The sequence below is a fragment of the Microcebus murinus genome, chromosome 16 (assembly GCF_040939455.1).
Source record: "Microcebus murinus isolate Inina chromosome 16, M.murinus_Inina_mat1.0, whole genome shotgun sequence".
Lineage (NCBI taxonomy): Eukaryota > Metazoa > Chordata > Mammalia > Primates > Cheirogaleidae > Microcebus > Microcebus murinus.
The window spans coordinates 65,282,918-65,309,247 of record NC_134119.1 but is presented as its reverse complement, the minus strand read 5'-3'; the positions used below and the strand labels follow the sequence as shown (position 1 = coordinate 65,309,247).

The 26,330-nt window shown below is 52.0% G+C and overlaps 2 protein-coding genes and 1 pseudogene across 2 annotated transcripts; all 3 read right to left on the bottom strand.

Annotated features, from left to right (window-relative positions):
- Nucleotides 1-2,407: 2,407 nt before the first annotated feature.
- Nucleotides 2,408-6,152, bottom strand: CCDC8 (coiled-coil domain containing 8 subunit of 3M complex). The gene has a single exon (XM_012761488.3). It carries the CDS (start codon nucleotides 5,314-5,316, stop codon nucleotides 3,964-3,966), a length of 1,353 nt encoding a protein of 450 aa, XP_012616942.1. The 5' UTR covers nucleotides 5,317-6,152; the 3' UTR covers nucleotides 2,408-3,963.
- Nucleotides 6,153-15,081: 8,929 nt separating this feature from the next.
- Nucleotides 15,082-16,017, bottom strand: PNMA8C (PNMA family member 8C). Its single transcript, XM_075993190.1, is given in 2 exon segments — nucleotides 15,082-15,784; nucleotides 15,787-16,017. Coding segments are annotated over 2 exon segments (612 nt in total). The 5' UTR covers nucleotides 15,842-16,017; the 3' UTR covers nucleotides 15,082-15,227.
- A 4,450-nt stretch (nucleotides 16,018-20,467) lies between these two features.
- Nucleotides 20,468-21,215, bottom strand: LOC142861174 (small ribosomal subunit protein eS6-like; annotated as a pseudogene).
- Nucleotides 21,216-26,330: the final 5,115 nt, after the last annotated feature.

Genomic DNA, 26,330 nt, shown 5'->3' with positions numbered 1-26,330 from the left:
ATTCATCCAGGGTCCCCGTGTTCCCATTCCAGGTGCAGGAAACCGGACCCTCCCGAGCGTCCCTGCGGCGGCGCAGGCAGGGGACAACGCGTGAGGACACGGTCTGCGCGTTAGGCAGTGAGGACGGCGGGGAGAAAAGTCCCCCAGGGCAGGCCCGAGGGGAGTCAGGGCGGGAGAGAGTTTGCAGGGGTCGTCAGCAGGGTGGTCTGGGAAGCCCCAGGGAGACCGGGACACGTGAGCGCACCTGGGGAGGCGAAGGGGTGCGGCGGGAGGAGGCGGGCGGGAAGCGCAGGACAGGACGTGGGAAGAGCCAGGGCTGTGATGATAGGGGCGTCTTGACGTGTGACTGCCAGCCCCTCCCGTGCCAGGCTCAGTGCCGGCGCAGGTGACACAGTGTCTCCAAAACAGGCCACCTGCCTCCACAGGGCGCTGCCTAGTTGGACTGGAGATAAGAAGTGAGGCCACCATGAGACGGGCGTGCAGAGGTCGCTGGGGACGAGGCACGTGGACTGTTACAGAGCGTGCCCCCGCCGGGGACCTCGACGCTGAACTCGTGCTGGCCCCACGGCCTGCGCAGACGGGGACAGGGCGCCCAGAGACTCCCGGATTTGTGATCAGATACTAGAAGGAGAAGTCAGGGGCGCAGGGCCATAAAATGACCCATCCCCGCCACAATCGGGTTCCCAAAGCCTTGTGTCCACTTAAGCCCCGCCTTCCCCAGTGCAGGCCCCGCCCCTTGCATAGGGTGCCGCGTCCCCCTCATCCGGGGCTGCTGAAGGGATGTCAACCCACAAGAGCTGCAGGGCCCTATATAGTCACCAGGGGGCGCCCCAGGCCTGCGCGTGCTCTGGACACTGGCCGGGGCCTTGCAAGCGCCAAAGCGCCCCTCGGCCTTGGAGCGCCAGGTACGGAAAGCGGACGTCCCCGCAGGGCAGCGGTTCTCAAAGTGAGGGCCTGACACCCGCCGCACCCAGGTCCCCCGGGGACTAGATACACAACCCGCCCCACCCAGACCTGCACACCACGCCGCGGGTGGGGGTGGGCCCAGCGATCTGCGTTTCCCAGGCCCTCCAGGTGGTGGGGACGTGCCACCGCCGTGAAAGCCGCCGCCCTGGGGTCTGCTGTCTCTGTAGGCCCCTACGGTCGCGGTTGTCAGCCCGGGCTGCACCTTGGAATCACCTGGAAGCTTCGGGAACCACGCATGTGCCAGCCGCGCCCCGCACCATTGCAGAAGTGCGCGCTGGGCACGGGCTCCAGGTCATTCCGGGTGGCCAGGACCCAGAACCGCCGCCCTAGGCCCGTCAGGCTCACCGTGTTGGGGGAACTGGCGCCGAGGGGGGCACATCACACCCTCCTGGGCGCCCTGAGCCGCGCCGGGAGGAAGCTCTGGCAGGCCCCGCTCCGCCCCAGCCAGTGGAGACACCGAGAGCTTCAGTGGCCGCCCGAGGTCGCACAGCCCGCAGGGGCCGCGCTGGGGCGGCCAGGCAGCTGGACTCCGAGCCCCTCCTCCCCCAGCCCCCAGCTGTCTCCTCTTCTCCTGCCACATACCGTGGGCCTGGCAGGGGACCCAGAAAGTGCCCCCGTCTTGGGGTGGCACCTCTCGCCTCCGTGTGTGTTTTGTCATTCTCTCTTTGGTGCCAACGAGGCTGCTTGGTCCAGATACAGGCTGATTTGGAGTGAAATCTCTGGGTTTCTGGGCTTCCTTCTTGGAAAACGTGGTGCATTTGAAACCGCGAGCGCGGAGGCATGAGCGGACGCGGGTGGGGACTGGGCCTGCAGGCAGCGTTTGAAACCCCCTTGGACCAAAAACCCCGAAGGTCCCGTTGCTGCCTCATCTCGGGTCCCCGCGGGCTCCTCCCCGCCTGGGGCCTCTCTGGTTGCTCAGGCTGCCATGCTGGGGACAGGGTCGCAGAGAAGGTTGTGTGCACTGGAGGGAGGGACAGGCTGAGACTCAGAGGGGGACAGATTTGCCCAAAGCCTCAGGGCTACTCAGAGGGGCTGTAAAAATAAGCCCCAAGGAGAGGGTGTGGAAAAGTGTGTTTCTGCAGGTACTCCTTTGTCTGTGACTGGCTCTTGAGTCTCTACGTGATCGGATGTGAGTGTGCACACGTGGCTGAGCGTGTGGATGTTTGCGACAGCGGGTAGCAGCGTGTGCGCGTGTCCTGTGTATGGGAACAAATGCTGCAATTTGTAAGTATGGCTGTGTGTGTGTGGGGGGGCCTTGTGTGTATATGACCAAGTGTTACCGAGGCTGGCTGATATCTGAAATCCACACAGCTCCCGGTTATAGCCATCTTGCCCTCCTTAGGGGTCCACACCCCTCTCCCTCCCACAGACCCCAATGTTCCCCCAAGACCCCCCCAAACTCTGGGCCCTGCAGGAAGGAAGAGCAGAGACACACTGTCGCGCTCCAGGTAGACTTTATTACACACACGCCATCGCCCCTCCCAGCCCCCGCTCTTGTCCCTGTTCTGAGTTTCTCCAGGGCTCTTTGTCTTTGCTGTTCCCTTTCACTTTCCAGTTCCCCAACCAGGGCTGGTGTCCTGAGGCCATGAGTCCTCTGTCGTCCAATGTGGGCAGGAGCAAAGGACAGTCCTCACTGTCACCAGCAGCTTGGTAGGGAAAGCATGCCTCAGTCGCTCCAGAAACCTCCCCCGCCAGCCTGGCTCTTCCTCCTGACACCTGCCGAGTCCACCCACCAGGTGGGGTCCACACCTAATCCTTCTTCCAAACTCCACTGGGGCCTCTTTATGCCAGGCTGTGAGCCACGAACTAAATAGCCGAGTGTCTACCCCCAAGAGCAAGGCCACAGGGCGATCAGTAACCCCTCCAAGCAGAAAACAACAGGGAGGGAGAAAAAGAAAGGGGGGTGGCAGTTTGGAATTCTTTCGTTCCAAGGGAAAAAAAAAGAAACTCAGGCCAGGCGTGCAGCCAGGCAGGAAGACAGAACTGGCCTTTGGACCACTCCCCTCCCTGAAGTCCCTTTTCTCCTGCCCTCGATAGGGTTGGGGTGTGCTCATTGCTGTCTGCTTTTCACTGCTGGGGGTGAAGGGGGCACAAGGCAATGCAGAAGACACCCCCAGCTTCCTCCCAGCCTTCACAGGCCCTTAGCAACCCCATTTCTCCCCGGTTACAAGAAATCATGGCATACTATGGCACAACCTCCCTTTGGGGTCTGCTCCTGTCGCAATGATTTTTCAACCTGTCCAGCGGCCAAGCTGCACAGATGTTTGTGCGGCTCGATCCAAACAGATTCCAGGGATGCACAGACTACTCTAGCAAAGCCACATCTCTGGTGCCAAGAGTCTCAGAATCTGAGTCTGAATGCGTTTCCCAAACGATTTTTCTATACCTCGTAACCAAGATCAGGGTGAAGCGTGCAAACCGTGGGCCCCACACCCTCCAAACCAGCAGAGCCCGGGGCGCCAGGATGGCAAGCAAAGTGACAACATGAACACTGGGCTCCCCATCATCCACAGCAAGGGCCAAGTCACCCTGGAGCATTGTCAGTTGCCAAGTTCAAAGCCAAGAAATCAATTTGTAAACATTTTATTTGCATGTTGGCCTGAGCCCTCTTTTTAAGTTCAAGGAGGCAATCAAGGTTAAATGTGCAGGCAAAAGGGAGACAAGAAAAGGAATTTCTCCCCTGCTCTGCCTCTCTCCCTTTTTCAAGCCGAGCACCTAGAGTTGCATTTGAGGAAGTTAAAATCATAGGGGATGCAACCCCATTGTATCGATTTATTTACAGTTTTTGGATCGCTACAAGGAGTCAGTATTTTTTTTAAAAAAAATCAATGCATAAGAGATAAAATTTGGACAAGAAAAGAGGGCTGTTGGGCGGCGGGCGATGTGGGAGGCACGCCCTGCCCCTGTCTCAGCCCCCATTTTCAAGCAGGGAAGCAGAAAGCACCTCCTTCCAGGCAGGGGACACCGGGGTGTCTCTCTGCAGACCAGGCCTTCGCCTCACAGCTGGTCTTCCCGCTCTCCCTCCTCTTCCTGCTCCACTTGGGCCCTGGCCTCCGCCCTGAGCACCCTGAGGCTCCTGGCCTCGCCTGCCCTGGGGACTCTCTTGGGCAGCGTTGGCAACCGGGCAGTGTGCCAAAAGGCTCTCCTTCGCTTTCGAAACCACGAGAAACGCCCAGGGGTCTGGAACCTCACTGTCTTGACCTGTTTCCGGGCCCTGGCTCCTGGGGTCGGCCCTGGGGCCCCCTGGGCAGCTGAAGCTTCAACTTCCTGGGCACCCAGGGACGCTGCCCCCCCATTCTGTGCAGACTCAGCCCCTTGGGCATTCGGGGCCTCTGCTCCTGGGTCAGCCTGGTCAGCTCCGGCCTGTCCCCTCTGATCATCTGCGGCCTCTGCCCCCTGGACAGCTGGGGCCCCTTCCCTCTGGTCACCTACAGCCTCTGCACCCTGGTTATCTGCCGCCGGTGCCCCCTGCTCTTCCGGGCTGTCTGCCCCCTGCGCAGCGGCGGCTGCCTCCTCCTTCCTACGGCGCCGGAAGGAGGCCCAGTTGATCTTGGGCCTCCATCCTCGGGGGGAGGTCTCCGGCACGCGCCCATCCGCCGCGTGCCCCACGTTGTCCCCGCGGCTGGTGCTGGCCAGCGGCGACGCTCCGTTACTCTCCCCTGCGGTCGAGGCCTGCTGGGCCCCGCCCGTCCCCTGGCCGGACCTCGGGGCCCAACCCTTCACCCTGCGCTTCAGCTTCCCCCAGGACACCTGGCTGACATACTCTCGCCACCTGTCTGCCTTGGACACCTGGGGCCCCAGGTTGTCCTCAAACATCGGCACCGGCAGGTTGACGCGGCGGCGCGCAGGGGGCGCGCTCGGCTTCTTCTCCCCTCGCCGGAGGAAGGCCTCGACCAGCTCCTCATCATCCTCGCTCTCCAGGTCGCTTCCGAGGAATTTGCTGCCCAAGTAACTGACGGGCATTTTGCGCACCTTCTTGCCGGGCCTCGAACCTTTGTTGCCCTTGTCTCTGGAGGTCTCGAAGTCGCTGAACTCGCTGTCGCTGGCGTTGCTGCTGTCGTAAGTGCCCACGACCAGGCGGGGCGGAGGAGTCACCATCTGCTGGACTCTCCTCCTCGCTTGGGGCTCCTTGGGCTTTCTGGGGGGCTGGGGCGGGTGCGGGGTGCTCTTCTCGATGATGCGGGCCACGTCCTCCAGGGTGCGGCCCTCTTCTTCCAGAAACTGGATCAGCCGCTCCCGAAATTCTGCTTCTTTGGTGGCAGGCTTGGAGATGACCCTCCAGACGCCCCCGGCCAGCCTGACCTCGCGGGGGATGAGCAAGTAATCGACGTCCTCCCCGATCTGCAGCATGCCCACCGTGGAGTCCTCCTCCTTGCGGAACACCTTGCCAATCTTCTTAAAGGTCCCCACGGGCTTTAAGGCTTCCACGAGGACGTCCAAATCCACATCTTTGCAGACGTCGGGGACGCTCCAAAGGATCAGGCAGTCGGGGGACGGGAGGAAGCCCCAGGGGAACCAGCCCCCCACATGGCTTTTCTCGAGAGTCTTTAAGATCTCCAGGGTGGTATGTGGGGGAGGGGCAATGGGCCCAAGCGAACCGAACCGTAGCTCTTAGTCCTGCGGGGGCAGGAGGCGCGGGGTGCCGGGGTGCGGAGGGGGGTGTCCCAGCGACGATGACCGGAGTCTCACCTCTCCAGCCAGGGATGAGCCAACTCCTCCCAACTTCTCCGCCTGCAACAAGTCCAATCTTGGCCAAGTCCGGCTGTCCCCAAGGACTTGTGGGATCCAATCCCGGGAGGCTTACGAGAGCCGGAGTGAGGTCGGTGCCCAGGCTCAAAGCCCACTCCAAGGTGGAAACGGGGTGTCCCAGCCCGAAGTTGGGGCGCGCGGGCTGCTGGTGGCTCTTCCTGAACCCAGGCACCAGGGACGCGGCTGGATCTTCCGAGGGGACCTCGCAGACAAAGAGGGCTCGGCCGTGGCTATTCAATATGGCCGAGGCGCAGGGAGGCCTCAGCCCAGCCCTCCCGCAGGGTCTCCCGCCCCCAGGCGGGCCGCCACCCAGATCCCAGCCGACCTGGCCGCGCCTCCCGCCGGCCAGCCCGCGCGCCCTCTGCGCTGCGGCGCATGGGCAGGAAGTTCCTCCTCGCCCTCCCCGGGGTGAGGCCCACCCTCCCCGTCTCATCTTACACCCCGGACTCGGGAAGACTGACACGGGGGCTGTCCACTCCCTTCGGGCGGCCTCCTTCCCCTCCCCCATAGGGGTGTGGCCGCGCCCCGGGCCTAGCTGGGGCCACCGCTGCCGAGCGCAGCCGCCGGGGCCCACGTCAGCGCCTTTCCCAAAAGGCAGCGGTTCCAAACGTGCCCTCCTAAATGTGTGGGTGCCAGCCAGGCCCTGGAGGTGGGTGTGCTAACGGAGTGGACCTTTCGAGAGCCATTGGAACTGCATATGACCATTTTAAATTCCCGTGGCTGTTGGTACCAGCAACTCCTACCTATGTACCCATCCGCGTGGGTACACATCTCGGTGACAGGACCCGACAGCACCAGTCCCCAGCGTGGTGCTTGGCACACGGTCTGTGCTCAATGCATATTTTTGGGTGGATAAATGAACCTACATGTTCATCAGTAGGGACTTACCTATTTTATAGCCTATTACAGTGAAATACTATGCAGCTATAAAAAAATAATACGTTGGCTAAGGGAGGGAAATTTTATGGAGTATTTCCTGTATAGCAGACACCATTCCAAGTGCTTTCTATGAATGGACTCCTGAAATCCTCTCTATACCATAAGACAGGTAATATGAGTATTATTCCCATTATACAGCTGAGGAAACTGAGGTCCAAGGAAGTAAAATCGCTTGCTCTAGGTCACAGCCAGGAAAGAGTTGAGCCCGGATTTGAATCTGGAAAAGTCAGACTTTTGTATGTAGAACAAAGAGTCTACATGTGGACACATGCTAGTCACATGTACAAGTGCTGCTAACAGTGTCTGTTTCAGGTGAAGAAGACTGAGGACACCCCAGAAGTGGGAGAGACATTCACCTTTCACTCTGTGTCATTTTGGGTTGCTTGGATTTTTAGCAATCAAAAATGCTAATTAGGCAGGCCCAGGAGGCTCAGGCCTGGAATCCTAGCACTCTGAGAGGCGGAGATGGGAGGGCTGTTTGAGGCCAGGAGTTTGAGACCAGCCTGAGCAAAAGCAAGACCCTGTCTCTACTAAAAATAGAAAGAAATTAGGTGAACAACTAAAAATATATAGAAAAAATTAACCGGGCATGGTGGCACATACCTGTAGTCCCAGCTACTTGGGAGGCTGAGGCAGGAGGATTGCTTGAGCCCAGGAGTTGGAGGTTGCTCTGAGCCAGGCTGAGGCCACGGCACTGTGTCTCAAAAAAAAAAAAAAAAAAAAAAAAAAAAAAAAAAGCTTATTAGGGCAGCCCAGTAGCTCAGGCCTGGAATCCTAGCACTCCGAGAGGCGGAGAAGGGAGGATTGTTTGAGGTCAGGAGTTCTAGACCAGCCTGAGGAAGAGCAAGACCATATCTCTACAAAAACTAGAAAAATTAGCCAGGTGTGGCTGCACACACCTTTAGTCCCAGCTATTTGGGAGGCTGAGGCAGGAGAATCGCTGGAGCCCAGGAGTTTGAGGTTGCTATGAGCTGGTAGATGATGATGCCACTGCACTCTAGCCCAGGGGACAGAGGGAGATTTCGGTTCCAAAAAAGAAGGTACTTCAAATAAGTCAAATAAAGCCAAGGGTCTTTAGGCCGGACCGAAGACATCTGCCACCTTCTCTCAGCAGTCCCCCTCACCTTCCTCAGGGCCCTGCTGGCTGTCACCTTCTCAGGGAGTCTCCCCAGCTTCGTCCTCACCTCACCCCCACCTCGGTTGGGTCCCGCAGGGTTCTCCAGCCCAGGAATCCTTAACCCTGTGCCGCCCATCCTTTTCAGAACAAAATTTTCAAAGCATAGAATTTATTGTATTACAAAGGAAGCCAATGGCAGTGAAATACAGCTACAAAAGATAATTTTTTAAAACCCCACCAAACCCAGGTACAAGAATGACTAACTCCGGCACAGTATCAAAATGAACGCGCGTGACTTTATTTAACTCATGGCGTGTGGTTTCATTTAACTCACGGAGGTACAAGGCAGACGCTTGGAGAAACAGGGAAGGGAGAGGAGACAGGGAAAAAGAAAGAGGCGTGGGGCTGGAGGGCGGTTAAGGTCGCGGCGAGTCCTTTGCACAATTATTGGCTTATTCGGGTTGTTTTTCTCTTGCAGAGCCCAGTCGTTGGGCTTCTCGCTAGTTCCAGCGCTGCAGCCCTGCTCAGCCCCGGGGCCTCCCGCCGCCCCTCCCCTCCCTTTTGCTGGGTTTCTAGTGGCTGGGGGTGGGGGTGGGGGACCAGTGGTCTCCATGGCAACAAGGGACGCGCTCCGGGGCTGGAGTCTGCGCTGGCGCCGAGGGGCCCACGCACAGGTTGGAGGAGGCCAGACCGAGGGGTAGGGGCGGGCAGTCCCTCTTCTTCGCCCCTTTTATGCCTTCTTTCCGCCTTATCCTGCAAGCCAGCTCCCCTGAAAAGCTGTTTTGTAGAGCCCGAAAATTAAAAATCCCAACACCCGGGTTTCAGGAATGCTGCCTTAAGAATCTCAAATCGGAGGCCGGGTGGCTCCCGCCTGTAATCCTAGCACTCCGGGAGGCCAAGACAGGAGGATCGCTTAAGGTCAGGAGTTCAAAACCAGCAAAAGCGAGACCCCATCTCTACTAAAAATAGAAAGAAATTAATTGGCCAACAAAACATATATACAAAAAATTAGCTGGGCATGGTGGCGCATGCCTGTAGTCCTAGCTACTCGGGAGGCTGAGGCAGGAGGATCGCTTGAGCCCAGGAGTTTGAGGTTGCTGTGAGTGAGGCTGACGCCACGGCACTCTAGCTTGGGCAACAGAGTGAGACTCTGTCTCAAAAAGAAAGAAAAAAGAATCTTGAATCTGAGAAGTCACGACAATGTCTTTCAAGTGGCAACCTTCCAAATGAGATGTTTGAGTTTTGTAGATGATTAAAGGTTTTTATGTTTTTTGTTGGTGGTGGTGGTGGGAAGGGAGGATTATCGTAGAAATGAAAATCCCAAATATTCAACATTCTGGTTTTTTTTTTTTTTTTTTTTTTTGAGACAGAGTCTCACTTTGTTGCCCAGGCTAGAGTGAGTGCCGTGGCGTCATCCTGGCTCACAGCAACCCCAATCTCCGGGGCTCAAGCGATCCTCCTGCCTCAGCCTCCCGAGTAGCTGGGACTACAGGCATGCGCCACCATGCCCGGCTAATTTTTTCTATATATATTTTTAGGTGGTCAATTAATTTATTTCTATTTTTGGTAGAGACGGGGTCTCGCTCAGGCTGGTTTCAAACTTCTGACCTTGAGCAATCCGCCCGCCTTGGCCTCCCAAAGTGCTAGGATTACAGGCGTGAGCTACCATGCCCGGCCATTCTGGGTTTTTTTTTTTTGTTTTTTTTTTTTTTTTAATATTTATTTATTTATTTATTTATTTATTGAGACAGAGTCTCACTTTGTTGCTCAGGCTAGAGTGAGTGCCGTGGCGTCAGCCTAGCTCACAGCAACCTCAATCTCCTGGGCTCAATCCTCCTGCCTCAGCCTCCCGAGTAGCTAGGACTACAGGCATGCGCTACCATGTCCGGCTAATTTTTTGTATATATATATTTTTAGTTGGTCAATTAATTAATTTCTATTTATAGTAGAGACAGGGTCTCGCTCAGGCTAGTTTCGAACTCCAGACCTTGAGCAATCCGCCCGCCTTGGCCTCCCAGAGTGCTAGGATTACAGGCGTGAGCCACCACACCCGGCCATTCTGTTTTTTTAGAGACAGGGTCTCCCTCTGTGGCCCTGGCTGGACTGTAGTGGCATCATCATAGCCTACTGTAGATTTGAACTCCCAGCCTCAAGCGATCCTCCTGCCTCGGCTTCCCAGAGTGCTGGGATTACAGGCTTAAACCACTGTGTCCGGCCCCAAATGTTCAACATTCTTATAAAAAATTGCTGACCCCTAAGCTGTTGTGCTGTGGGTGTTTTCTGTTACCCAAATCTCTGTCAGGTGTGATCTTTCTCCAGCCCTGGCAGAATGAAAATATAATAATCATAGCTTCCACTTTTGTATTTGTTTAAAAGAAACAAAAAATCAGAAAAGAATGGGGAAAAGAAACAAAACGTGGCCAAAATCTCTCCACCAGCTATACACTTAGTTGTCATATAAAAAAACATTACAGGCCGGGCGCGGCTCACAGCTGTAATCCTAGCACTCTGAGAGGCCGAGGCGGGAGGATGGTTTGAGCTCAGGAGTTCAAGAGGAGCCTGAGCAAGAACGAGACCCCATCTCTACCAAAAATAGAAATTAATTGGCCAACTAAAAACATACATAGAAAAAAAATTAGCCGGGCATGGTGGTGCATGCCTGTAGTCCCAGCTACTCGGGAGGCTGAGGCAGGAGGATCGCTTGAGCCCAGGAGTTTGAGGTTGCTGTGAGTGAGGCTGAAGCCATGGCACTCACTCTATCCCAGGCAACAGAGTGAAACTCTGTCTCAAAAAAAAAAAAAAAAAAAAAAAAAAAAATTACAAAAAGTGACACACACGGGGTAAGACAATGCAAAAGTTACAGAAAGGTGTGAAATGAAGAAAAAGTCTTCCTCTCCCCAACTTTCAGCCTCTTCTCTCCCCCAAAGTGATCACAGTCAAATATCTCTGTGCTTTTCTAGAGGATGGGGGAAAACTTACATTCGTATGTGTGTTAATTTTAGAATTTACCTCACAAGGATTTTTTTCCACATCTTCCTGAATTACTTTGATCACAGCACTTACCACTTCCTAATTTTAAAAATGTATTTAGTGGCTCACGCCTGTAATCCTAGCACTCTGGGAGGCCCAGGCGGGTGGATTGCTCGATGTCAGGAGTTCGAAACCAGCCTGAGCAAGAGCAAGACCCCGTCTCTACTATAAATAGAAAGAAATTAATTGGCCAACTAATATATATAGAAAAAATTAGCCGGGCATGGTGGCGCATGCCTGTAGTCCCAGCTACTCGGGAGGCTGAGGCAGGAGGATCGCTTGAGCCCAGGAGTTTGAGGTTGCTGTGAGCTAGGCCGATGCCACGGCACTCACTGTAGCCTGGGCAACAAAGTGAGACTCTGTCTCAAAAAAACAAAAAAAAAACCCATGTATTTATTGTTTCACCCTGTGGAGGCAGGGATACTGGGTTTGTTCTTTCCTGAAGAATTTCTGCTCATGCACTTACCAGAGAACCATGCTGCTCTGAGACTCCAATGTCAGCCGAGGCCTCCCCAGCCCCAAAGAGATCTGTGTCAGGGGCACAGAAAGTGGTGAGAAAGACCTGGTTTCAATCCCTCTTGTGCTTTGCTGCGTAGCCTCAGGCAAGTTACTTAACCTCTCTGAGCTTCACTTTCCTCAGCCACAGAATGAGATGATGATGATCATGATAATAGTAGAGATTCATAATCCAATCCTTTATCTACTCTTTTGAAATCCAAAAAGCCCTGAAAATGGAAAGCTTAGCACAAAGAAAAAACATTTGGAGGCAAGACTTAGGCCAATGTGAAAATATTTATGGTCGATTTATTTCACTTAGTGTCAATATCCTACGTTTCACTAAAGAACTATCAGTGAGGTTAGGGGGGGTTCCCAGAAGCCCACCCCCATCCCCAGGAACAAATTCTACAATATTAGTTGTAGTCGTATGATTTTCTAAAAATCAAAAGTCTCTGAACCACATCTGGCCTGAGTTTTGTCTAAGGGGACCTATTGGGTCCTATCTCTTGCGGCTGGCAGGATATGATGAGCTAATGACATGAAGGCTTTTGTAAGTGCCTAGAACACAAAATAGATGTTACTGTTTTTATTCCAGATACATTGTCTCACCTTTTGCATCAGCCCCTGGAAAATGGCTGAGAAGCCCACAGGATAGAATACAGTGCGTTTTGTGTTCTCTTGGCCACTGAGATCTGATAACACCTCTTAAAAACCATGCAGCCCTGGAAAAGTTCGGGCAACCCATGAAAGTGGTTTTCAAAACTTTTTTTTTAAGCAGCTAGATCATTTTTCCAAATTAAATCTTGCATGGCTCCCCCTCCCCAACATATCAAAAAACAGACTGTTGGGCCAGCACGGTGGCTTACGCCTGTAATCCTAGCTCTCTGGGAGGCCCAGGCGGGTGGATTGCTCGAGGTCAGGAGTTCAAAACCAGCCTGAGCAAGAGCGAGACCCCATCTCTACTATAAATAGAAAGAAATTAATTGGCCAACTAATATGTATAGAAAAAATTAGCCGGGCATAGTGGCGCATGCCTGTAGTCCCAGCTACTTGGGAGGCTGAGGCAGAAGGATTGCTTGAGCCCAGGAGTTTGAGGATGCTGTGAGCTAGGCTGACGCCACGGCACTCACTCTAGCCTAGGCAACAAAGTGGGACTCTGTCTCAAAAAAACAAAAAACAAAAAAAACAAAAAGCAGACTATGGCTTCATTAGCATACATTTATTTTATGAGTTCATATTTATACAACATAGCATCAACCACAAAGAACAATGGAGAATTTTTAGCTGAACCCACTTTTGAAATCAGGGCTTTCCAGAGGTCAGATGTAGCCCCCCATCAGCCAGCACATTCAATTTGTGAATTTTTGCTTGGCATTTGCCATGCCAGTGATGTCCTGACTCAGGTAAGTAGCTTTAGTTTACATAAGGGCTTGTACTGCAATCCCAGGAAACTCTTTGACTGGTCCTGAAACCCTCCAAAGAGAAGTGGTAGGAGATTTTGGGTTCATGGGCAACATTGAACAACTACTCATGTTGTATATCACAGATATAAACATGGGAGAAACACCCAGAACTCATAATAAGCACATGTACAGTCTTCATGCTGCAATATGATGATAAGAAATGTCACACTGTCCCTTTTTATACAATGATTGTGCCTTAATGGAAGAACAGCATGCAACAGAGTGTGAATTCAAGCTCAGACTCTGTGATGGGACAATGAGAACAGTAGTACAATATTCTGTGAGTGGGTATGCCCAGGCTGGGCATTTACAAGGAATAAAAAGATCAATAGAGCTACAAACTTCTTGACCTTGGATTTGCAAGCATTTCAAATACATGTGTGGGGATGGTAAGGAAATCTCTATCTCAGCCGTTGCACTAGGAAAAGAATGTTGAGACTGATGCGAGACAGCAGCTTGGGAAATGGACAGGAATCAGACTTTGACATTTTAGGTGACGTGGACCAAGTGAATTCTAAAAATTCCTTCTGCTTCTTGACACTTGCTGGGAACACAGGAGTCTAATAGGAGTTTCTGACTGCTGGAGGGTGGGTCCCTTCCTTGCACCCTGGCTGCAGAGAACTTCCACCTTTTGACTCTGATGGGGAGGGGAGCACAGCGTCCCAGAAATAAGAAACGGGGTTGGATGCTGGAAGTCACACCCACAACTGATGTCTGCCACAGTAAGACATTGGGGGTCTCCAATGTTACAATTTGGTAGGTAAGAATCTGTGTGTGTGTGTGTGTGTGTTGATGTGTGTGTAAATTACAGTTCTGAAAAGTGAGTCCACTCAAACCACAGCAGATCTCTGAACTAATGGAAGTTTGCAAATTCACAGGCCAGATGCCCCTGAACAAGGGAATTGTCTACTCATGCGTTTATTTGGATCGTACTGTTTTTTTCTTCTTCACCGTCATAGGGGACTCAGCTTATAGACTTGGGGACTTAATGTTCATCCATAACACTTGAAAGTGGCCTCTTAATTATTTACCTCCTTTTGGACTATTCCCTGGGGGTCTTGCCTTTTGTCCTTTAGGGAGTGGAGCCCGGCCGGCTCCCTGAGTCAGAGCTCCTGGGATTTAATTTGGGGAGACCCACACCCTCACGCCAAGTGCCAATCGGGGCAGAAGGGTCCCGCTTCTGGCAGCGACTGTGACGGAGACTGCGAGTGTGGAGAGCCACGACAGCTTTTTATGGAGTTACGGCCGGAGCAGCGAGCCCCGCAGACGGGCCGGGCGGGCCGTGGCTCCCGGGCACTCCCTCCGGACAAGTCTGTGCCTCAGGCACATCCAAGGTACATCCTTTCGAAAGACAGAAAACGGATCTAGACTTTGCAATGAAGCATTTCCAAGAGGGCCCAAAGCTAGAGGGGTCTGTGCTGCCCCCCGCCCCCCAGCGTCAGGCCTGGGGGGGTGGCAAAGGGGGACAGCGGCCCTTCTCCCAAGCGGGGATCTCCCCGACACGTTCTTCTTGTATCTGCTCGAGTATATATATATATTTTTCAATTCTGGTAAGAAACCTACAAAACCCGGGAATCCGGGACCCTGTTTCCCCTCCTCCACGTCCTGCAATGGGCGCAGGCGCCCGGGGCGGCCCGCGGTCTCCATGGCAACGGGCCGACGCGCTGCTTGGCTCCGGCTCCGACTGCGCCTGCGCGGCTCCCGCGGGGGCGTCTCCCGGGTGTTTGCAGTCGCTGGCGGATCTTTGAAACTTTTCCTCTCGCTCACTCAAATAATACCTGCACACACACTCAGCCGTCACCCGCAGACTTTCAAACGTTGCCCATATCACTTTCGATCATACCCAGACGTCCCCGCGTTCACCCGAGTGTGTTCAAGTAACCCAAAGGTTACCCGCCCCTACTCAGATATTGAATGTGACAGGCAAGGGGGCAAGGCTTTGGTATGTTTCGTGTCCCGCTGTGGCCCCAGTGCCTGGCACACTGTAGGTGCCCAGAAAATATTAGCTGGCTGCACGCACGCACGGATGACCCGCACTCAACCCGACACGATGGCCACGGTACCTGCGCTCACGCAGACCGACCCAAGTAACCCCGATATCGGCCACTGACGCTGAGTGCCATGAAGGCAGGGGTTTTTGCTGGATTTGCTCGCTTGCCTATCCCCAGCTCCTAGAACAGCGTCGGGGACGTCGTAGCAGGTGTGCAATAAATATCCGCGACGTGAATGAATGAATGACGCACACGCAGTCGGATGTTAGCCGCACCCACTCAGAGCTAACCCACAGGTTGGTAAACTCAGATGAAAATACTCACCTCATTCGCATGGGTCAGATGTCACCTGTGCTACTCAGGTGACACCTGTTCTTAGCCAAAGGTGGCACCTGCCCTCCCACAGGCATCACCCACACGCACTCAGATGGCGGCCACCCTCCCTCGACGCCCCTACGCCCACCCGATGCCACCTCACAGCTTCTTGTCACACGCATGATGCCATCGCCGGTTTTTCCTGTGCCTCCTCTTGCCCCGCTTGCCGTCTGCAGCCTTGCCCTCCTCCTCACAGGGGTCCAGCGCTGGCGCCGCGCCCGCCCCGGCGGGGGCCCCCGCCTCTGGCTCGTCGCCCAGCCCGGGCACACGGCACCCCGTGGCCGGCAGCTCTCTGGGGGGCTTCGCCGTCGGGCACAGTTCCTGCCCGAGGACCCGGGCCACGTCCTCCACCGTCCTGCCCTCGCTCTGCAGAAAGAGGCTCAGCTTGGTCAGGAATTCCACGTCCTGCTTCCGGGGCATGCAGACCACTCTCCACGTGCCGCCCTTGCCCTTGATCTGCCTGGGGACCGCGGCGTGGTTGACATCCTCCGCCAGCCTAATGATGGCCGCCTTGGACTCGTCTTCTTCCACGAGGGCCTTCCCGGCCACCTCGAACTTGCCTAGAGGTGTGAGGGGTCCCCGCATGATCTCTTCAAATTCCTCGTTGTCGCAGTCCTCTGGGATCCCCAGGATCATCAGGGACTTGCAGCTGTCCACTCCAGGGCCTTGCACCCGTGCTCCAGCAGCGCGATGTCCTTGACGCCGAGCAGCATCGTGCCCGACCCTCTGGGGCAGCGGCGCGCGCCCGGGCCGCCTCGGGATGCAGGAGATCACCCACCCAGGCTGCCGCGGCCGCTTCCCAAACCTACGGGACGGCCAGGCCTCAAGGCCGGGCCTACGCACAGGCCTCCTTTGCCCGGCCGGTTGCTGGCGGCCGCCCCGCGCCCGGGACCTGCGCCCCTCGGCCGGAGCCCGGGACTCCCGCGCCCGGGAAGCCGCAGCCGGCGTCTGGGGCCGATCCGTGGCTCCTGGGTCCCCGCAAGGACGCGCCGGGGAGGGTCTGGAGACGCTGCTCCCCTTTCTTGGCGGTGGCCCCCAAAGGTCCCGCAGGCCCCGGCAGGCTCAGCGGGTCTCCCGAGGCTGCTGCCGACCGGGGCCGCGGTGGGGGCCCGGCAGGCGGGGAGGCTCGCCCCCGGCGGCGCGCGGGTCGCCCTCGGTGCCCCGCGGCCCGGCCAGGAGGCGGGTGCGGCCGCTGCACTTGCTCCCGCGGTGACGCCGCCGCCTCCTGCCGCTCCGCGGCGCGGTGGTCTCCATGGCAACCGCCGGAGCATCGCCTCTGCCATTGGCCGCCTCGTGGCGCTGAGGTCAGAATCCAGGGAGGTCATTCGGGGGTGAGGGGTGAGGGGTCAGCCACCTGACGTCGGAAGTGCCCTCCCTTCTCCTTCGAGAAAGGGTTGGTGCCGGGGCGCGAGGGGACAGGGAACATACAGGAGGAGCCTGGAGCATCTTTTGGGGTCCGAAAGTAAGGAGGCGCTCAAAGAACGATGAGAACACCGGGAAGGACCCGGAGCCAGGCCGGGCGCGGTGGCTCACGCCTGTAACCCTAGCACTCTGGGAGGCGGAGGCGGGTGGATTGCTCAAGGTCAGGAGTTCGAAACCAGCCTGAGCAAGAGCGAGACCCCGTCTCTACTATAAATAGAAACAAATTAATTGGCTAACTAATATATATAGAAAAAATTAGCCGGGCATGGTGGCGCATGCCTGTAGTCCCAGCTACTCGGGAGGCTGAGGCAGGAGGATTGCTTGAGCCCAGGAGTTTGAGGTTGCTGTGAGCTAGGCTGACGCCAGGGCACTCACTCTAGCCTGGGCAACAAAGCGAGACTCTGTCTCAAAAAAAAAAAAAAAAAAAAAAAAATCAAAGAAAATACAGATTTCTGGATTATCTTTAAAAAACGGAGAGAATCTGTCAAAATGGAGCCTCACTGTCACCTGGTTAAAATCTGTTGGAGCTGCGAAACTTCTGCTTCCCTAGAGACAGGGCACCCACTCTCTGGTTTTCCACAGACCCCACCAGTCCCTATTGTCCTACACTCAGCTCAATTTGTGCCTTTATGTTACCCAGCTTGCCTCTGTGGGTTTTCGAGTTTGCCTGATGGGCGTCGTTAACTGTGGCAGTAACTTTTTCTATTCATTCATCCTTTGACTTCTTGGAGTAATTCTCCATGAAGGAATCCAAACGCTGATAGCTGTGGAGTTACGAATGTTGCACAGCACATAGAAGCTTCACTGTTGTGTGAGGCTTCCCTTTCAGCCAAGTGATGGCCCAGTTTATCAGGGACGCCCCCCAGACACCCTCTTTTATCTCCCTTCCTCCCAGATCGCCCATTCTAGACCCCACTGCCCATCACACTTCGCCCCCTTACGTCTCTTCTTCCTTTCTTCAACCTATGTACACAATGACTCCGAAATCTCACAGCAACCTGATGACATGGGTAGTATGAATGTCTCCAATTTTATAGTTAAGAAAACTGAAAATCAGAGAGGTTAATTCACTTACCTAAAGCCACACAGCTCAGTACCCCAACTCCTGGGCCCAAGCATTTAACATCATACATACAACAGCATGCGATAACCCCAAGAAGGAGGTGCCATATTGTGTCACCCGGCTTAGTTCTGGTTCTGCCAGGAAGTTGCTGTGTGACCTTGGGCAGGTCACCTTCCCTCTCTGGCCTGTGTGGTGATTTTGCTCTGTGCCAATTTAGCTAAGCTGGGCGTGTGTGTGCTAGAATACCCTTCCCCCGGGAGGCTCTGGGGTAGAGTTGTTTAAAAGAGAAATGTGTACAAGATTTAAACGGCAGAAGTGAAGCAGAGGCCATTATGGGGGCAAGGACTGCTCGGGGTCCCGGGCACCCCAGAGGCTCCCGCACGCTGTCACTGGTCTGGGAGCTTGCCTGGTTGGCCCGGAGTGACATCTAGGGCTGGGCTCCACCTGCTCTGCAGATGTCCTTGTCAGCTTCCGTGACCTTGGGGGCCAGGCGCCTGGGCAGCTCTGCGGGGGACAGGCACCAGCTTCTCCTGGAAGTCGGTCAGGCGTGGAATCGAGGGTGGAGGTGGTAAGAGACACCTGGGATTCCCGTGTGGCCTCATGGGTTCCAGATTGTTCTCATAGGCTCCAGTGTGTCCTTGCCATTCTGGTCCAGTTTCCAACCTGCCCAGCCAGCCGACCTACAGAGACTTAAACCCAATATTAGTTATGGAAACAATGCCCTTGCGTTCACCTCGCCTCTAGCAACCCTGATGCTTTTTTTTTTTGGTTAGTAACTTTTCTTTGATGTCCCCACCATCCCTTCCTGGGTCCTCACCGCCCCAGCTTTGCCCACGGCGGCCTAAATTCCAATCCCATATAAGCTCCTTATCCCACGTGGCTCACAGCGAAGGGGCCTCCATGGCGCGCACCGACCAGTCCTGAGCAAAATGGCTTTTTCTTTATAAAACGACAGAGTTGGACTGATCGTGTGTTACTTTTCCAGCTTTCAAGTAGAGACTAGAGCAGGAAGACGTGCCCTCTTGTTTGGGGCTTAGAGGAATCAGCTCTTCGACAGAGATTTCTCTGATGTCTAATTTTTGTCATTAAAATTTCATTCCCTGGCCAGGCGCAGTGGCTCACGCCTGTAATCCTAGCACTCTGGGAGGCGGGCGGATTGCTCAAGGTAAGGAGTTCGAAACCAGCCTGAGCAAGAGCGAGACCCCGTCTCTACCAAAAATAGAAAGAAATTAATTGACCAACTAAAAATATATATACAAAAAATTGGCCGGGCATGGTGGTGCATGCCTGTAGTCCCAGCTACTCGGGTGGCTGAGGCAGGAGGATCACTTGAGCCCAGGAGTTTTAGGTTGCTGTGAGCGAGGCTGACGCCACGGCACTCACTCTAGCCTGGGCAACAAAGTGAGACTCTGTCTCAAAAAAAAAAAAAAAAAAAATTCATTCCCTAACATACAGCATTGTCCATTTTATTTTTTTTTTTGTTTTTTTTTTTTGAGACAGAGTCTCACTTTGTTGCACAGGCTAGAGTGAGTGCCGTGGCATCAGCCTAGCTCACAGCAACCTCAATCTCCTGGGCTCAAGCGATCCTCTGGCCTCAGCCTCCCGAGTAGCTGGGACTACAGGCATGCACCACCATGCCCGGCTAAATTTTTCTATATATATTAGTTGGCCAATTAATTTCTTTCTATTTATAGCAGAGATGGGGTCTCATTCTTGCTCAGGCTGGTTTCGAACTCCTGACCTCAAGCAATCCTCCCGCCTCAGCCTCCCAGAGTGCTAGGATTACAGGTGTGAGCCACCGTGCCCAGCCAGCATTGTCCATTTTAATAAGAAGATGAGATGCATTTTCCTTCCAAAGGTGAAGGAGAATTGGCAATGCACAGTATTTGCCGTGGATTTATGAGTCCTTGGTGCTCTGTTACGTTTCCCTGGGTTTATGCACGTTCCACATGGAGAGGCAGGCCACAGAATGGCTCATTTGTTCAAGCCACCAGTATTTACTGAGAGGTCTCCTTGTTCCAGGCTTGGGGCGATGTTCTGGGCACGCTTGAGGGAGACAGGCTCTGCTTTTGGGAGCCCGTCCAGTGTTCATGCCAGATGGGCACAGCCTGTGTACAGCCCTATAATTACCACCAAGTTGTGTTCTCATCCCTGGCGTGGGGTGTAGAGTATAGAATATACTAGGTGGACTTGGTTTTCCTGGGACATGTTTTGCTAGAGTTTAAAGAGCAAACTGCATACAGTGCTTTGGGGAGTCCTGAGCAACTAATGCTGTCTGGGCTCACCTGGGAAGGCTTCCTGGAGGAGGTGACATTTGTGAGAAATCTTGATGGATGCCTATAATAACTGCAACAATAATACTAAATAAATAATGTTAAATAATAAATGATATTTTATAATAATAAGCACTAACATTTATATAAGGCACACTATCTGCCAGACAACATTCTAAGTCTTCTATGTGTACTAAGTCATTGAATTTTTATAGCAGTCCGTGAGTTAGATATTGTTTTACTGATTCAATCACTCATTCATTCAACAAACATAATTGCCAAGCTCCTGTATTTTATAGCCAGTTAAGTCATTTATTGGGGGCTGTTATCACTAGTGAGATTTTAATTTTTTTTTTTTTTTTTTGAGACAGAGTCTCGCTTTGTTGTCCAGGCTAGAGTGAGTGCCGTGGCGTCAGCCTAGCTCACAGCAACCTCAAACTCCTGGGCTCAAGCGATCCTCCTGCCTCAGCCTCTCAAGTAGCTGGGACTACAGGCATGCGCCACCATGCCTGGCTAATTTTTTCTATGTATTTTAATTTTATTTTTTATTTAATTTTATTTTTTTAGGATATGGTCTTATTTATTATTTAACTCAAAAAAATCTTATTTTTGGCTCGACTCAGACTTAGAAGTAGATGCGAGGGACAGCCTTCGTCTCTTGGCAATCTGTTCCTGGCCCTTTTCTTTGGCCTCCTTCATTCTCTTAGCCAAAAGTTTAGCATATTCTGCAGCCTCTTCCTTATTTTGCTTAGTGCGCTGCTTCTTCAGAGCAATAGGCCGGCGTTCATGTTGCAGGACACGTGGAATTACAGGTCGCTGGATCTTGGGTGCTTCGGTCCTAGGTTTCTTACCTTCTCTTTAGACAGATTGGAGAGTTTGCGGATTCTGCTAGCTCTTTTGGGCCCCAGACGACGAGGTACTGTAGCATCAGTCAGTCCAGGGATATCCTTCTCTCCTTTTTTTTTTTTTTTACAATAACCAAGTTGAGAACACGCAGGTTGGCATCCACAATACAATCATGAACAGATTTGCACGCACTTTCTCCAGTTCTCCTTGGTCTGCAACAGGAGTGCCCCTAACTCAGTAGCAGGCGAACACGGCCATGGGTCAAGACACCCTGCTTCATGGGGAAACCTTGCTTGTCGTTCCCTCCACTGATTCAGACCACGTAACCCTTCCATTCCTCACCCAGAGCGTCGGCAGCAACTTCCCTGGCCACACGCTTCTCATAGGAAGTACGAAGTTTGCGTTCATCGTCCACTTCAATGAGTTTCTGGCAGCCAGTGGCTGGGAAGGAGATGTTCAGCTTCATGGTGAAGCAGCTGATTGCCTCCCAGGCGCCACGAAAAAGAGCTCTATGTATTTTTAGTTGGCCAATTAATTTCTTTCTATTTATAGTAGAGACGGGGTCTCGCTCTTGCTCAGGCTGGTTTCGAACCCCTGACCTTGAGCGCTCCTCCCGCCCTGGCCTCCCAGAGTGCTAGGATTACAGGCGTGAGCCACCGCGCCCGGCCGATTTTAATATTTAGTTTCGTTTTTTTTTCTGTGAACATTCTGTTTATATCTTTTACCCATTTTTTAAAAATTGGGGTTTCCTTCTTTTTGCTGAGGAGTAAGAAAGCTTTTGCAAACAGAGGGGATGGGCATATTATCTGCACCATATGTCATGACCAAATTACTTGTTAGCTCGATTCCAGGCTACCGTGGCTACAGCAATGAATGAGACAGACAAAACTCCCTGATCTCTGAGACCTGATGCTCTACTGAACAGGCAGACCAGAGATAATTAAAGAAGATGTATAATATGTCATGTGCTGATAATGAGTGCTTATGGGGAAAAATAAAACAGGCAAGGGCAGGGAGACATGGGGCCAGCGTATGCATGGGGGGAGGGCGTTATAATCTTTACAGTGTGCCAAGTAACGTCTTCATGGAGGGGATGGTTGAGCAAAGACCCAAAAGAGGGAAGAGAGTGACCATGTGACTATTTGAGGAAACAGCATTCCCAGCAGAAGGAACGGCTAGTGCAAAGGCCCTGGGGCCACCTGGCATGTTTGAGGAATAGCAGAGACCAGTGTGACTGGGGCAGAAGGAACAAGGGAAGGTTGAGAAGAAATTGGGAGAAAAAGCAGATGGCAAGAGGGAAGAGGTGGTGGCCAGATCTTGCAGGTCACTGAGGTCATTGAGATTATTGAGGCCAGGGGCATTATAGGAGTTTGCCAGTCAGGCAGCGTGTTGGTGTTGGATTTCTGAGAGATGAGAGGAAGTAATTATTTCCCTCCTGCCTCTAACATTTGGGGTGCATCAATGAGCCCAACAGACATCAATACAAATAAAATGAAATGTCGTGAGTGCTGGGAGTCGGTAAGAGAGGACCGACACCATGTTGGGAGTCTGTTCTGTTTGAGGCTGCGTCTCCAGGATCTAGAACAAGGTTCCATGGCACCACTCTTGCTAAACTATCCTCTTGGGAGGCTGCATTCATATATACCTTTGCCAGGAGGAAGAAGAGTATGCCTGTTTCCCCCACTCTTCACAGCTCTGTGCAACTGATCTGGTTTTTTTTTTTTTTTTTTTTTTTGAGACAGAGTCTCACTCTGTTGCCCAGGCTAGAGTGAGCGCCGTGGCGTCAGCCTCGCTCACAGCAACCTCAATCTCCTGGCTCAAGCAATCCTCCTGCCTCAGCCTCCCGAGTAGCTGGGACTACAGGCATGCGCCACCATGCCCGGCTAATTTTTTCTATATATATTAGTTGGCCAATTAATTTCTTTCTATTTATAGTAGAGACGGGTCTTGCTCTTGCTCAGGCTGGTTTCGAACTCCTGACCTTGAGCAATCCGCCCGCCTCGGCCTCCCAGAGTGCTAGGATTACAGGCGTGAGCCACCGCGCCTGGCCTGATTTGGTTTTTTATCTTTGCAATCTGACAGGCTACAATCATGTCTTGTAATTTGAAATTTCTTTAATCACAAGATTGAGCAACATTTCCTTTTTTTGTTTTTTGTGAACCTCCTATGCATATTTTTTAACCACATATTTTTTTTAAATTGGAGGGTTTTTTTCTAACTGAGGGGTAAGAGAGTGTTGCAAAAAAGGAAATGAACACTTTTGCACCAGGTCTTGAGTATTTTTCCAAGTTGATTTTTTTGGCTTTGTCTTTGTTTAGGATACATTATGCCGCCATGTTTTTTTTTTTCTTTTCTTTTGAGACAGAGTCCCACTTTGTTGCCCAGGCTAGAGTGAGGGCCATGGCATCAGCCTAGCTCACAGCAACCTCAAACTCCTGGGCTCAAGCGATCCTCCTGCCTCAGCCTCCCGAGTAGCTGGGACTACAGGCATGCACCACCATGCCCGGCTAACTTTTTCTATATATATTAATTGGCCAATTAATTTGTTTCTATTTATAGTAGAGACGGGTTTCACTCTTGCTCAGGCTGGTTTTGAACTCCTGACCTCTAGCAATCCGCCCGCCTCAGTCTCCCAGAGTGCTAGGATTACAGGCGTGAGCCACCGCGCCCGGCCTGTATTGGATTTTTCTTTCATGACCTTGGGTGCCATGTCACCCTTAACAAGGAGTTTTCTATGCTAAGATGGCAATTCACTATCTTTTTCTTTGGTTAAAGTGTCATTTTTGACATTTCAATCTCCAATTCACCTGGATTGCATTGTAGTATTTTAACAGGATCCAACTTTATGTCTTTCCAGAGAGCTACTCAGCCATCTATGTTTATGGAGAAAAGTCTTTTTTTCAAAGATATGAAATTCCACTGTTATCATATACATTCCCATGTGTATTACTGGCTTTCCTAATCTGGCCTCTTTAACCAGTTGTTTATCCATTTAGAGCCAGCCCCAGACTGTTTGAAAACTATACTTTCATGATCTGTTTTCATATAGAGAAGCACTGATTCATCTTCTTTTATTTTTTCAGAATTTGTTTTGGATGTTTTTATATGTATATTTTTTCTTTTCAACCTCAGAATCAACTTGTCCAATTTTAAAAAGATTTTTGGTGTTTTAATTACAGCTGGATTAAATTCACAGATCTGGGGGAAAATTGAGTTCAATTTTTCCATATTGAATCTTCTCATCCAAGAGCATTTATTTAAACCTTTTATACCCAACTCCAGGCCGGGTGTGGTGGCTCACGCCTGTAATCCTAGCACATTCTGGGAGGCCGAGGCACGAGGATTGCTGGAGGTCAGGAGTTCGAGACAAGCCTGAGCAAGAGTGCCTGTCTTTACTAAAAAAAAATAAATAAATATACCCAACTCCATAGCAGTTTTAAACATTCTTGGAATAGATCCTGTGCTGCTCTTTTTTTTTTTTTTTTTTGACACAGGGTCTCGCTTTGTTGCCCAGGCTAGAGTGAATGCCATGGTGTCAGCCTAGCTCACAGCAACCTCAAACTCCTGGCTCAAGCCATCCTCCTATCTCAGCCTCCCGAGTAGCTGGGACTACAGGCATGCGCCACCATGCCCGGCTAATTTTTTCTATATATATATATTAGTTGGCCAATTAATTTCTTTCTATTTATAGTAGAGATGGGGCCTCACTCTTGCTCAGGCTGGTTTCGAACTCCTGACCTGGAGCAATCCTCCTGCCTCAGCCTCCCAGAGTGCTAGGATTACAGGCGTGAGCCACTGCGCCCGGCCCCTGTGCTGTTCTTGATAAGCTCAGTCCCAGATGTTTTTATTATCTTTTTATTATTGCTAGAGTGAATATGATGATCTTCTCTTCTGTTTGGTTTGTAAGCCAGTTCTCTGTGTATTGGCATCTTGTTACTTTGAGGATTTTGATTTTGCAACCTAGAGCCACCTTGCTCAATCCTCATTCCTTCTAATAGTTTGTGGGTTGATTCTCTTTCTAGGTACACAATTTTATCATTTCTAAAAGATAGTCACACTTCCTCTTTTCTAATGTTTATGCTCTTATTTCTTTCTTCTATATAATGACATGAGTCATGCTTCTGGAATCTGGGCCCAGCACTTGAAGTTTCTGCTTTCTGGTGGGGGCCTGCCCGGCCTTGAAACTCTCAAGATTGTAGCCAAGGGTGCTTTGCCATGAAGGACATCGGTCCTTTTTCTCAGGCTCGATGGAGTTACTACATTGGGAGCCATTTTTTGGGAGGGTGGCTTTCTGACTCTTCAAGTCTTTCCAGATATCTCCACTACAATGAACATAAAATTAGCAATCATATTATGGGGGTTGACACACATTCTGGAAAGCCTTATATATAACATGCTCAATAGCATATTAAAATCATGGCTGGGCATGGTGGCTCACTCCTATAATCCTAGCACTCTGGGAAGCTGAAGTGGGCAGATCATTGGAGGTCAGGAGTTCGAGACCAGCTTGAGCAAGAGAGAGAGACCCCATCTCTACTAAGAAAAGAAAGAAATTAGCTGGACAACTAAAAAATATACATAGATATATAAAAAAATTACGAGCCTGAGCAAGAGCGAGACCCCATCGCTACTAAAAATAGAAAGAAATTAGCTGGACAACTAAAAATATATAGAAAAAATTAGCCGGGCATGGTGGTTCATGCCTGTAGTTCCAGCTACACAGGAGGCTGAGGCAGGAGGATCCCTTGAGCCCAGGAGTTTGAGGTTGCTGTGAGCTAGTCTGATGCCACAACACTCTAGCCTGGGCAACAGAGCGAGACTCTGTCTCAAAAAAAAAAAAAAAATACAATGAAATAAAATAGGGCTTCTGGAAAAGTTCAGATTAGGGTAGGTCACCCAAAGACTATGCAACCACTTCCAAACCTTTCATGGTTTTTAAAACGTCTGAAAATTCTTCGATGTTCTTATCAAAATGCAGATTTCATGGTAGGAAGCTAAAGAATATTTATAGTTATAAATATTCATATTTTATTATTCAACAAAAATGTATATGGCACTTACGCCATGCCAGATTGTGTTCTAAACACCTGGCAAATATTAACTCATTTTATTTGCACAACAACCCTCTGAGGTCGCTACTGTTATATTTTCTGCCCCATTTTACAGATGAGGAAACTGAGGCACAGAGACGGGAAGCGCCTTCCCTAAGGTCACACAGCCGGTCTGAAGCAGGACGGTTGAAAGTCAGGCAGTTAGGCTGCAGAACTGACAGTCTGAGACTTTGTAATACTGCTCTGTGCTGTGTGCACGACAAATGACATTTTGTCATGCAGATGCCCTTTATTTTTAGAGGCAAGGTCAGCCATTGAGGATTGGGCCCCGGTCGGGGAACGTGGAGGCTGGAGGAGAGTGGACAGTTGGAAACCTCTGTCTTGGAGAGGAAAATTTATTAGGAAAAAGGAGGGCCTCACGTTTGGGGTTTGTATTGCCAGGTTTCCAGTGAAATCCAGGAAGCTGGCTGTGCTGCTTGCTTCGTGGCAGGGAAGGGTTTGCGCGCGGGGGAGGGAGGCGGGGACAGGAAGGGAGGTGCGTGGCCCC

Coding starts and splice junctions, on each gene's coding strand:
- CCDC8 (XM_012761488.3), bottom strand. CDS start 5,316: ATGCTGCAGATCGGGGAGGACGTCGATTACTTGCTCATCCCCCGCGAG.